This window comes from Prionailurus viverrinus, chromosome A3 (assembly GCF_022837055.1).
Source record: "Prionailurus viverrinus isolate Anna chromosome A3, UM_Priviv_1.0, whole genome shotgun sequence".
Lineage (NCBI taxonomy): Eukaryota > Metazoa > Chordata > Mammalia > Carnivora > Felidae > Prionailurus > Prionailurus viverrinus.
Window position 1 is genome coordinate 52,186,375 of NC_062563.1, and position 12,910 is coordinate 52,199,284.

At 35.4% G+C, this 12,910-nt stretch overlaps 2 protein-coding genes across 9 annotated transcripts in view; both read right to left on the reverse strand.

Moving 5' to 3' along the window:
• CCDC138 (coiled-coil domain containing 138) overlaps nt 1-5,788 on the reverse strand; it is a 145,388-nt gene extending 139,600 nt beyond the window's left edge. For 6 of the 7 annotated variants that reach the window (XM_047854156.1, XM_047854150.1, XM_047854153.1 and 3 more), the window contains exons 1-4: nt 5,642-5,788; nt 4,193-4,250; nt 2,629-2,749; nt 565-692 (exon numbers count right to left, since the gene is read on the reverse strand). In XM_047854156.1, the coding sequence (XP_047710112.1) occupies nt 565-692; nt 2,629-2,749; nt 4,193-4,250; nt 5,642-5,734 (400 nt within the window). In that variant the 5' untranslated portion in view covers nt 5,735-5,788. The remainder of the gene's footprint in view (nt 1-564; nt 693-2,628; nt 2,750-4,192; nt 4,251-5,641) is intronic. The other variant, XM_047854151.1, reaches the window with a different exon arrangement.
• A 2,096-nt stretch (nt 5,789-7,884) lies between these two features.
• Nucleotides 7,885-12,910, reverse strand: part of LOC125161834 (E3 SUMO-protein ligase RanBP2) — an 82,505-nt gene continuing 77,479 nt past the window's right edge. For both annotated transcript variants that reach the window (XM_047852007.1, XM_047852006.1), the window contains 4 exons: nt 10,826-10,971; nt 9,905-10,178; nt 9,229-9,563; nt 7,885-8,838 (listed from right to left, as the gene is read on the reverse strand). In XM_047852007.1, the coding sequence (XP_047707963.1) occupies nt 8,533-8,838; nt 9,229-9,563; nt 9,905-10,178; nt 10,826-10,971 (1,061 nt within the window). In that variant the 3' untranslated portion in view covers nt 7,885-8,532. The remainder of the gene's footprint in view (nt 8,839-9,228; nt 9,564-9,904; nt 10,179-10,825; nt 10,972-12,910) is intronic.

Consider the following 12,910-nt stretch of genomic DNA (forward strand, 5'->3'; position numbering starts at 1 on the left):
AATAATGTGTACTAAGGAGGGCACTTGTTGAGATGGGCACTGGGCGTTGTGTATAAGTGATGAATCACTAAATTCTACTCCTAAAATCAATACTACACAGTATGTTAATTATTTTGGTAAGTTTTGAGACTATGGGAATACTACTGGAAAATAATGAAGTTTATCTTTCTCATCTTTAGTTTAACAATAAGCACAATTACTGCCTCATGGCTTACACAAATGCAAGATCACAGAAATATACAGAGAACCAGTGTTATTACTACAGGATAAGCTTTATGTGCTCTACTTAACAAAGCTACTTTTTAAATGACTGTTCTAGGGGCACCTGGATGGCTCAGTTCGTTGAGTGTCCAACTTTGGCTCAGAGCATGATCTCACAGGTGGACAGCTGACAGATCAGAGCCTGGAGTCTGCTTCGAATTCTGTGTTTCCCTCTCTCTCTATCCCTCTCTGGCTCGTGCTCTCTCCCTTTCTCTCTCTGTCTCTCTCTCAAAAATAAATAAAACATTAAAAAAAAAAAAAGAATGAAAGAAATGACTGTTCTAAAATGAGTATATCTTTTACCTTTTTCTATGTCTTTAAAAGACTGCTTGGTTATCTTGGAGGTACTAACTCCATAATCATTTTCAGTTAAGTCTTCTTTTGCTTCTTTTTGCTTCAAATCTTGAAAAGAATCCAGTTCATCATCTAGGCTTTAAAAATAAAAAATTCTATCACAGCATTCTGGAAGTTTTCTACAGTATGTAAAAAAGATAAAAGTGCTTTCCAAATATTAACAGCACAAAAATTGAAAAAAAAAGTAACAAGTAAACATTTTAAAGTGGAAAACATAAAAATATGAAAAATAACAGCCATTGGTCTAAAAACTCACTACAAACATCTTTCTACATATTCAAATGGGCACAATTTAAAATAACATATACCTATAGAATGTTCTACAAATGCCAATCTCTTTCCTTTGATTCCTAATATTTCTGTGAGGTCACTATACCAGGTAATGTCAGCTATAATTTTAGCTAAAAAAATGTAATGTCTAACAGGAAGAAACCAAACCCTAAAGAATTTAAATAATGGACAGGTGACATAACTAGTAAGGTAAAGCAGAACTAGAATCTCAGGTGTTTTCTCCAAAAACATGATCTCAAGTTGAAATTTCTAGAGCAGTGCTGTTCAAAGGAATATAAGTCAATCACATAAGATAATTTAAAATTCCCTAGTAGTCACACTAAAAACATAAAAAGACATAACATTTTAACTATGTATTATATTTAACCCAGTATATCTAAAATATTATTTTAACATATAATCAATATAAAAATTATTAAGATATTTTGCATTCTTTATCCATCTTTGAAATCCGGTGTGTATTTTGTACTTACAGCATTTCAAGTACTCAATAGCCTCATGTGGCTTGTGGCTACTTGTGCTGGACAGTACTATAATTCCAGATTAGATAATAACTAGGGATTGTGAAAAAACTGTCTACTGTTATAAAAACTTTCATAGTTCAAAGGCTTCAAATTATAACTGGAAATTATACCCAGATTATTTATAAAAACAAAACATGACAAAACTATCAGTTAAATATAAGAAAATAATTTCCAGAAATTCATAATCTGAAAACAATTTTTTACTTTCCTTACTCTATATTCAATCTACCTCATGTCCAAATCTTAAATCTAGATTAACAATGCTACTTTGTGAATGCCAAATTAAACAGTAATAACAACAGTAATAGCACTTTGAGTGCTTTTCTATGTACTAAACACCGTTCTAAGTGCTTTATATGGATTAAATCATTTAAGCAGAGAAAGAAGCAATTATATAAAATATTCAAGCTCTCAAATATCAATTACATTAATATTATATGTATATTTTAGGCATAGTTAACTCTTCCTCTCCCCACAATTATCTCAACATTTCATTTTGTGTATGTATACATCTTTATGGTTTAACATTATTTCAAAATGTTGATACCCACAGCACTTTCTTCTGCCATGTATTTCTGGCTTTTAATAACACCTAACTTAGAACTTTATTTCATCTTAGCTTCCACTGTTTTTATACTGATTTCACTCACACAGTACAATCTCCTCTACAAAACTATTTACCTCTCACAGACCAACACTCTATCATGCATATTTTGTAGTTACCAACTCACCAGACCGGTTTCTTCCATCTCTTTCTCTCAACTACCTGAAATATAGCTTACCACCCTAGTAGACAATGAATGTGGTGTTAAACATCACTGCCCAACAAACCTGCATTCATTTTTATCCTACATCCTTTAAAAAAAAAAAGGAAAGAAAGAAAGAAAGGGAATATGGTGTTCATTTGGGTCCTGGATGAATAACCATAAAAATAACTTCACGTTTTGTACTGTGTAAATAACTTTCCATTATACTACCAAATGTAATGAATGCTAGGTTCATGCTTTTATAACAAAGATCTCAGTAAAAATAAATCAGTCTCTATAACCAGTCAGCAAGCTCCAGACTGCTTGTTACTTCCTCAAAAACAAACAAAACAAAAAAGAAAAAAGGCAAAGACATAAACAAACCACTCTTTAATCTCCCAGTTTTTTAGACACTGAGGGGATAGCAACAGTAAGGATTCAGGGTACTTTACCAATTCACATTTAACTGTTTGAATGAACTACAAAGTGGTGTTGTGCAATGCTTTCTTTCATCAGAATAACATCTTAATGATGAACCAACTTTATCACCAAACGAGAAGATATCCAAATCATCTGTTAACAAAAGAGAAAAAAGCAGAGATTACTAAAATCAGATACTAATCTCATTCTAGGCTTCTAAGGTAAGATGGCAAAATTATCTAATGATTTCTTATGTGTATATCTCTGTAACGCAAACTTCAGAAAACAGGCATCAAGCCTTGTATTAATATGGCACTTTACTGATTACAAAATGCTTTCATTTATTACCTTATTTGATCCTAGCAACAGCTAGCTTACTCTGAAGTAAGCAGAATTGATGCCTTTAACCCTATTCTAATGGTGGTAAGTCTAAGGACCAGAGAAGTTAGTGAAGTTATCTAAGTAACAGAACCAGCAAGTGGAAAGATTAAAATTCAGAATTCAGCCTTCTTCCTACCTAATCATGATATTTCATCAGTCTCAAACATTAAACATTTTATTTTTTAATTTTATATATTTTAAACATTCAACATTTAACAGACTGTTAGCCTGTATCCAAATTCAGAGACTAAAAGGCAAAGAGAGCTTCTCTGATAAGAAATTTAGAATTTTTTTTTCCTTAAGGTTTTATTTTTAAGTAATCTCCACAGCCAATGTGAGGCTCAGACTTACAACCCCAAGATCGGGAGTCACATGCCCTACTGACTGGGCCAACCAGGAATCCCTATAAATATTTTTAAATGTATGCACCTTTGTCTAATATGCATTTTTACCCCATCAGAAATTAAATGAGCTATACTTTTTGTTACATTTTAGAAAGTTGGAAATTTTAGGCTAAATTTCAAACTAAAATACAATTTTAAGATATTTTTTAGATACTAGAGTCAGTAATAACTGGGTCTTTTTTTCACACTGAAGAAATGTTTCAAGAGTGTTTACAAATTTCAAAATGAAATAAACTTGGAAAAAAATGAAATTCTCTAATCTACTCTGACAAAACTTTTAAAGATACTTTTTGTTGCAATCACCTCAAAATTCAACGACTGTACTTACTTGTAAAAACATCACCAAAGAAGTATCAACAAATCAAAAGACTAATGGTTAGTTATACATGACTTCTAGATTGCCACATAATGTTCCAATGCACCCAATCCCACAATATAATTATCTTTATCAAGTACATTTGATAAATTCTTCCAGTGCAACAATTATTATCTCAGTAACTTGGAAAGTCTATACCTTAAAAAGAAAGCAGTTTTCTTTACCCAACATACTTTACCCAATTTCTAAAGGCAAAAAAAAAAAAAAAAAAAAAAGTAATTGAAACACCAAAAAAATTAATTCGATTTGATTTAAAGACATCTTACATTTACCCACAAAATCTTGGTTACTATTAGTTTGTTACCCTATTGAAGAAAGCTTAATATCACAAGATATCTGGCACTTAGTCTTAAATCTAAACATTTTTTTTTAATGTTTTCTCTTAAATTAAATTTGTTAAAACCCCCAAGTATACAAAATACTCTATCAGCTTACCTGGGGAGGTTAGAGATCTTCTCTTCCATTTAGCCTGATCAAAATTTGAAAAATCATACTTAAAAAAAAAAGATATATTTAATTTGTATATTAAGAATCAATCTACAGTCTCAAAAAAGAGTTCCCCAACAATTATGTACTAAGTACAAGGGTTAATTACAAAGGTTAGAGCGGACAAATCTTGTAGACACTACCTTAACCAACTGGTTAAAATTAATATCCGGAATAACAGGACAAAGCAACATTGCAAGTCTCCTAATGAACAAGCGCAACCCACACATCACTCCCTGTAGTATTCCTGCCAAAAATGCATAACCAGATAGTCACGAGGAACAGCCATCAGAGAAACTCCAGTTAAGGGACAGTCCAATACACAGTTATCCTGTACTCTTCAAAAATAGCAACATTAGGGATGCCTGGGTGGCTCAGTTGGTTGAGCAACCTACTCTTGATTTCCACTCAAGTCATGATCCCAGGGATCAAGCCTGGTGTTGGGCTCCACACTGAGCTTGGAGCCTGCTTAAGACTCTCCCTCTGCCCACTCTCCAGCTCCCGGTCTCTCTCACTAAAAAAATAAAATATCAACATTATAAAAGACATGGGCTTAAGAACCTGTTCCAGATTTAAAAAAAAAAAAAAAAAAAAAGAAACAAAAAACAAACCAAATGCAATGCTCATCTTTAGACTGTATCTGCACCAGAGGGAAAAAAATGTATAAAGGACATTATTGAGATAATTGGTGAAATCTGAATACGAACTATATGTTACATATTATTGTATAAATGGTCAGCTTCCTCAATTTGTTACTGCAAATATAAGAGAATATTCTTATTCCTAGAAAATACATTTAAGTATTTATATTTGGGGGTAAAAGTGTCACAGCACCGGCAAATTATCCTTAGTTAAAAGGAAAAAAATGTGTGTAGGGAGTCAAAAATACGAAGATTAATAGTAACGCAAATGTGGCGAAATGTTAACCAATGGCAAATCCATGCGAAATGCTCAAGAGTTCCTTGTATATTCCTGCAACTTTAAATTTGGAATTTTTTTTTCAAAATAGGAAAGTTTTTAAATAAATTAAAATCGCTTTTCGAACTCCGCTCAAGTCACTGTAAATAAAAGTTCAGATACACTTTCAACAGTGTCATGCTATGCCTGTAGTAACATAAACCTTCAAGAATTTACAGTGAAGAATTTTTTTATATAAAATGTGTTTTTCCCACATATGGTGCATCTGTGGCCACAAATGACTTCTGCCCCCGCAGCTACCTTTCGCTAACCCTGGTTCCGGCGGACCTGCTCGAGCTCCGGAGAGTGGCTCCCTCCCCCAGGGTCCTTCTGAACAGCGGCCCCGAGGCCTCAGGCGCAGCTGCCCGGCAGGCCGCTTCACACCGGCAGAAACCGGCCCGCGGGCCCAGGGACAAGGCCGAGGAAAGGGCGAAGCCTCACCTCGGCGAGGTACCTGCCCCCTAGTCCGTAGAGGCTTTTCAGACGCTCTACTACCAAATCCTGCCCCGGCGGCTTCACTACCCTCGGTTCCATGGTGCACCAAGTCCGCCGTTGTTTCCCCGGGAACAGCGTTCAAACCCACCGCGGCCGGACGCGCAGGGGCGGAGCTCGCGCAACGGAACTACGTCATGACGCACGGCACGCTCCGCCTCTCGGGGGTCAATAGCTACGCCGAAGCGCTCGGAGTTCGACCCGGCCCGGGGCGGTTTCACTGTGGTGGGACCCACGCTCCGCCGCAGGCGACAGCGACAGAGGCGCGCGTGTTAGGGCCCCTTGGTCTGGCTCTCTGTACTATGTTAAAAAACGTCCTGGCGGTACAAATGTTTTTCCTGCCGAATATTTTAATGACTATTTCCTTCACCACTGTTATTTTGACTGATGGTGTTTTGTCTTGTCTTACAATTTTGTTAAGTTTTCCTCCCTCGTATCCAAGGCACCAAAAAAAGCAGGGCTGTTCACAGCAGTTACACCTTAGCTGATGTGGCCCCTCAAGAGAGGGAACTCAGGCTTGGCCTCAGGCACCACCCCCACCATGGCGTCAGGTAAGGAGATACCACTTTCAGGGTGCCAGGATGGCTCAGTCAGTTAAGCATCCAACGCTGGATTTTGGCTCAGGTTATGATCTGGTGGTTTGAGTCTCAAATCAGGCTTTGCGTAGGTAGCCTGCTTGGGTTCTCGATGATGTTCAACAGCATGTCTGGACTAACAAATCCTAGATTCTCTGGATTATCTTTAGTTTTTCAAATGCCAAAGTTTTACAAGATCATCTTACTAAAGTATTATCTGAAAATTATTTAAACCAATACTCTCTGCCATCAAATATTAGTGTACAAATAATGAACATTTTTATATTCTATTTTAAGCAGATTTTTAATGAGACAATATAAAATCGAACCAGTTTGGGGGGGGGGGGGGGAGTACATCTCGGTGTGGATTTATACTGCATTAGCAATTAAATAAGGAGAAATCAGTCCTTTCTCATTAATGTCCCAAGCCACTTGTAAGCATTTTTGGAATACTAATTCTGGAAGTCAGTGTACATGTCATTTAATCAAATTTTTGGTCCAAGTATTATTAGCTTTTAAAGCTTAATACATTGTTTTAATGCTTTATTATAGCACAGTAAATAGTGTAAAACTGGTTTCTATAATCTCTACAGCACACTTGCCTTCACTTGGAATTTATTCTAAAATGTCAAAGGGTTCCAGCTCAAAAACAACACACTTTATGTCAACTTATATTACTTACATAGGTCTCCAAAGAAGCCAGTTCTTAATATTAAATGTGCATATATGTCATCCATAGTTGTCTTTAAGGTTCAGGTTAAGTTCAACTGATACACTGGAGTAGGTTTATTTCCGTTATCTGGCTTTGTGGCCAAGTGAATTTAGTGATGGTATTTCATCACTCATTACTCACATACACACCACACATGACATCCCTTCCTCCTTTGGTGGTTGAACGAGTATTATGATAGCCTATTTCCAAATCCCCAAATAATGGAATAAACTCCCACTGTCTTTCACTAAACAAAATGAAATTATTTCACTGGGAAGAATACAGGAGGGTATAGGAAGGTCACTGTTGGTAACTGAATACACAAAATTTTGTGCTCTAACTAGATTCTTTGTAGTTCTATATTGAATAGGCTGATGAGAATACCTTTCCCCAACCCCCACCCCACCGCCTTTTAAGCAGTTTGCCTAACTTTTGTCATTACCCAAAATAACATTTATTCCAATGGAATAAATTTGGAACATTTATTCCAAATAAATGTTCAGTGTGTATCAAACTTGAACAGAAATCACTTCCTTTCGGAGCTCTGGAGATTATATGGCAGTCTGAGTTTACAGAACTTTAACTGTCCTCCTCACTTTGGCTCTAGAATGAACAAACAACTAGATGCACAAGTAATAAATTTTTTAAATGTCATGGCTGTTAACAATTGTCACTTTATTTTTGCTACAAAATTCACCAGAGAAAAGTACTGCAACAATCTAGTATAAAGCAAATCTTTAACCAAAGAACATGGTATAGACCTTTTTAAAATAGTCATACTTTATCACAATAACTGCAAGGAAAAATTCAAGTTCTATCAGAACCAAGCTGCAGTTTGAGGTAGTAGAAAGATGACAGGAAAGTTAAAAAAAAATAAAATAAAATAAAAACTAAGGACATACTTGTTTAAAATGTAAAAATTAATTTAATACCTTTGAAAGGGCACAGGAAACTACATATCATTTTAAGAAAAGAAGGTACTCTACTTAAAAGTTAATTTAACTATACAGGAGGTGCAAGGATTATAGAAGAGCACTTTGGTTAAGTCTCTACCCTCTGTGGCTTTACCCAGTCAAAAGTGAGCCTCAATGCATAAATGAGCACACCAACAGTTAAAATTACCAAATATATTTCAAATCTAAAATAAAAATTATCCAAGTTGTGGTCCCTTATTCGAATGGTAAGTTTATCCATGCAGGAAGTCCAATATCTTAAAAGGTAAAATTAAATTGCATATATCATAATCCTTCAATAGTTTGAGAAGGTCTATTGCTTTTAACAAGATTAATATTATTCCATTTTAATACAGATATGTCAGGAGTACATAAACACAAGTACACCTGATTTACACCAGTGTTTAAACTTTTATTTCACACCATGCAAGGTCAATTATAACACATTAAAAAGTGACAACAGCTATAAGCTGCAATTTTACATTTGTACATTGGAAACGTCCATTTTCAAAAGCTGAACATAATTACCATATTGTCATAACAGCTAAGCTTCAATTCAACTGTTTATACAGGTAAAACTTACTATGAAAAACAATGATTTTATATCTGTCCACATTCTGTGATACTAATTCTTCGACTAACAGACCCTTTAGGAGAGCCAAATGATTCGATCTTTTTCACAGTATCCATGCCATCCTTAACAAACCCAAATACTACATGCTTGAAGTCCAAATGTTCTGCTTTTTTCAGTGTTATATAAAATTGAGAATTATTGGTGTTCTGGCCTCGATTGGCCATTGATAGTAAGCCAGGCCCAGTATGTTTGACATCAAAATTTTCATCTTCAAATTTATCTCCATAGATGGACCGTCCTCCTGTACCATCATGTTTGGTGATATCTCCCCCCTGAAAAAACATCTCAGTTAATAGGAATCCTGAATAAAATATTAAAATACACACAGAACTACCACTACAGGATAAATTCTAAACACCCAACTTCTTTGAGAATGTGGTTTGAAAACTAAGAAACATAGTTCTTAAAAATAAGAAAATTTTGAAAGACAAAAATGAAAATGTCTTTTTTCCATCCTCAATTTCCAGCAGGTTTCAAGATATTAGAAATTTGAACTACTTCAGGTTGAAAGTTTTTGTGGGGACAGGAAATTGGGTGGTGACAACAACTAATGTACAGAAAAGCTAAAGAAATCTTAAAAAACTTGAGAAACACTCAAATTTCCTAAGTTAGTGTGGTTCGCTTTTCTAGACTTCAGTTGTGACATACAATTAAATACTTACTTGGCAAACAAAATCTGGAATTACTCTGTGAAAAATGGAGTTTTTGAAGCCAAAGCCTTTCTCTCCAGTGCAGAGTGCTCTGAAGTTCTCGGCAGTATGAGGAACAATGTTTGAAAATAACTCCATGGTTATACGTCCAAGGGGTTCATCATCTGCACAAACATCAAAAAACACCACAGGATTTGTCTCCTTCGATAACTCTGCTGTCAGTGATACTTGTCCTTTCTGGAGTTTCAATAAATTCTGTTGACATTCTTCAAATTTTTTCTTAAAAGACTCAGCCATTTCTTTAGTTTTAAATCTCACTGCAAGCTGCTCCACTTTGGCTTCTCCATCTGTTCAACAACAACAAAACAAAACAGTGAGCTTAATGTTAAAAATCACTGTTAGAATTGTCTTATGTATTTTTTATGTATTTTTAAAAAGTTCAAAAAGTGGGGGCACCTGGGTGGACCAGTCGGTTAAACTTCCGACTCCTGGTTTCAGTTCAGGTCATGATTTCACGGTTCGTTGAGTTCGAGCCGCACTTCAGGCTCCACACTGTCAGTGGGGAACCTGCTTGGGATTCTCTCTCTCCCTCTCTCTCTGCCCCCCACCCGCTTGTGCTTTCCCTCTCTCAAAATAAACTTAACAAAAAAATTTTCAAAAAGTGAGAAGTAGCATTGAATGTACTCACCAGCATAATCTGAGGCAGTCCAAACTAAAGCATTGTTTGAAACATTCAAGGGTTTTAATTCCATTGTTTTGGTGATAACATGGTTTGCACACACTTTAAAAACCTGGTCTCTTCTCATTAGGATCCGATAGTAATTCTTCATTGTATGCCACAGTATCTTTATATCTCCAACACCTCGCTCCTTCCACTGACTAACATCTCGATCCCATCTATAAAGTTTGGCTCTCTCTTTAAATAAAATTTCTTCATCTTCTTCTCCAGATTTTACTTCTACCTATGGCAGTAGATAAATAAGCTCCTGCTTTTGACATATTCCATGACAAATTCCAAACATCCAAATTCCTCATGACATTGTCTTTGTAATGAATTAACAGAATTTGAACTATAGTATCAAGATAAATAGTAATATCCAAGGGCTACGAATACATCTGATTTGGATGGAGCAGTAAAGACCTGATTTGTCATTGAACATTTTTCCCTTATGTAGTATTCTTCCTCCTTCTGGAAAGTAATACATTCTTTTATAGGACAGTAAAGGTTTCAAAAAGTATTCTTCAAAAGAAATATTAACCATTGTGGTTGAAAACTGACCAAGTAATTTGCCTAAAACAACATTCCTGTCCAGAAAATGTGGTTTACTTTTTATTGAAAGGATTTTTGCCAAGTATGATTGGATACTTTTTTACCACCTGAATTTTGTTATGAAAACAAATGTGATATTCTAAAGACCTATGAAAAAATTTAGTTCTTTCCAACAGTTTCATGTAGGATATAATACGTAATAAAGAGCTTCCATTTGAAATTGTAAATATTCTGAAGAAATGTAAACAAAGCTAGTTCTGTAAGTCAAAGCTAGGCTGTGTCAAGTTTTAAACTTAAAATGTGACATTGTTAGTAAGAGTTCCATTCTTTAATATTTACCTCTGGTAATGACACTATTGGTTCAAAATGGATATCTTCATTGTGAACTACTTCTTCATCACTACCATCTTCATCTTCACCAACTTTACTGGTTGACTGTGTTCCGAACACAGCTGCTCCAGTATTTGCCCACTGGAAATTTTTATCTGATGAATAAATTAGGATATTTAAATAGTGGCATCTAATTTTATAAGCTTTTAACCCCCCTCCCATTACTTTATCAATCCCTATAATTTCTAATGATATGACATATACTTTTAGTAAACATGGTGCAAATTATTCTAGCAAGTTCAACTCCGGGAGCGATCACACTGTACCTTTAGTACTGTTTGTGCTTTGAGATACAAAGATAAGATCATCAGAGCTTTCAGAAAATTTGATAATAAACTACAAAAGAACTTTCAGTAATGAAGTAGTGTTTTAAAAGTACATACCTTGGAATTTTGGACACTTAGCTCAGCTCCAAAGGTAGGCTATTTCATAGAACATTTTATCAAATTAGAAAAGTAACTTTTGAATCTAAAAATATCCTCTCAGAGGCCAAATTTGCTACTTCCAAAGTAGCCAAAGCAGCATAAACACATGTTTATAAACTTCTCTACCTCAACTTCTCCCTGAAGTAACTAGAGTTGCAGCTTAGATTTCTTGGCCAGGTGATAGATGGTAGCACTGGGAGAAGCTCATGGACTCCCAACTATCCTTAACAGGCACTAGCCTGTTGGGGCTGACGACCTCCCTGGTTCCCATGCAGAGAAAAAAAAGAACGTTACTCTCCCTCACACTTTGGAGAAGATGAAAATGACTTCATCCCCATCTCAACCGAGATGGCTTACCCTACCTTAGAGGAAAGAAACACCTCTTAACACTTCATTGCTTGCTGATAAAATCGTGTTAGAAAACTCTATATCCAGTACTAGAAATGTTTAAGAAAGCAAAAATATCACAGATCGTTTAAAAAGTAACTCAGCACCTTGAAGAAAGCACAAAATATCTATAACAATAACTCTAAGCCCAACTTAATGGGGAGAAAAAAAAAAACCTTGAATATTGCAAAAGAATGCTCTGAAAACTAGAAAAGCACAACCTCAGGTTGTGTGGAGGCTTTCTCAGAATAATAACCAAAGATCTAGGATGATACATAGGTTTGGGGCTCAAAAATAACTGGTTCAGGAACTCCCAAGCAGAGAAAAAGGTTTAATTACCCCCAAAACCCTTGAGAGGTATGGGAGAAAATTTCAAAATTACTCTAAAGCAATGGTTCCTAGTGTTGGGTACATTATTAGAATCACATAGGAGCTTTTGTAAAATACCAATGCCAAAGCCCAATATAACAGGCATTTATAAAAGAAAAGATCTCCCAGGAAATTTGAGTATGAAGTTAAAAGTTGAAAACCACTGATCTGAAGGGACCAGGAGGAAGAATTTTACAGAAAATAGTATGAAGATATGCATGTCAATAATCAGTATTAATTTCACAATAACAGTTCTAGGTAATAGTACCTAGGAGACTTCTACTGTTTCCAGGCTTAATGAAAACATTACAAAATCTGAAGGAAATATGATAAAATAGTGATCACTGACAAAGACAGGGGATCTCTAAATAGGAACTGATTATTCCTTTAGTTTCCATATTAAATATTACACAACAGACAGAATGATTGATAGATTGATAGACCTATGTGAATAGAACTTCTGGAAGAAAATGAATTAAAAAAAATGAATTAAAAAAAAAAAAAGCAACAACACAAAATGAACAGATTTTTTTTAAAAAGGAATCACCACATTTGCAAGAGAAGAGAAAAAAAGATTCCTCTGAGCTTGAAAACAACCAAAACAAAAAGTTCAAGATCAGAGGGGCACCTGGGTTGGCTCAGTCAGTTAAGCATCCGACACTGGCTCAGGTCGTGATCTCATGGTTTTCTGGGTTTAAGCCCCACAGCGGGCTCTGTGCTGACAGCTCAGAGCCTGGAGCCTGCTTTGGATTCTGTGTCTCCCTCTATGTCTGACCTTCCCCCACTCATGTGCTCTCACTCTCTCTCTCTCTCTCAAAAATAAACATTTAAATAAAAAGTTTAAGATGAGAAA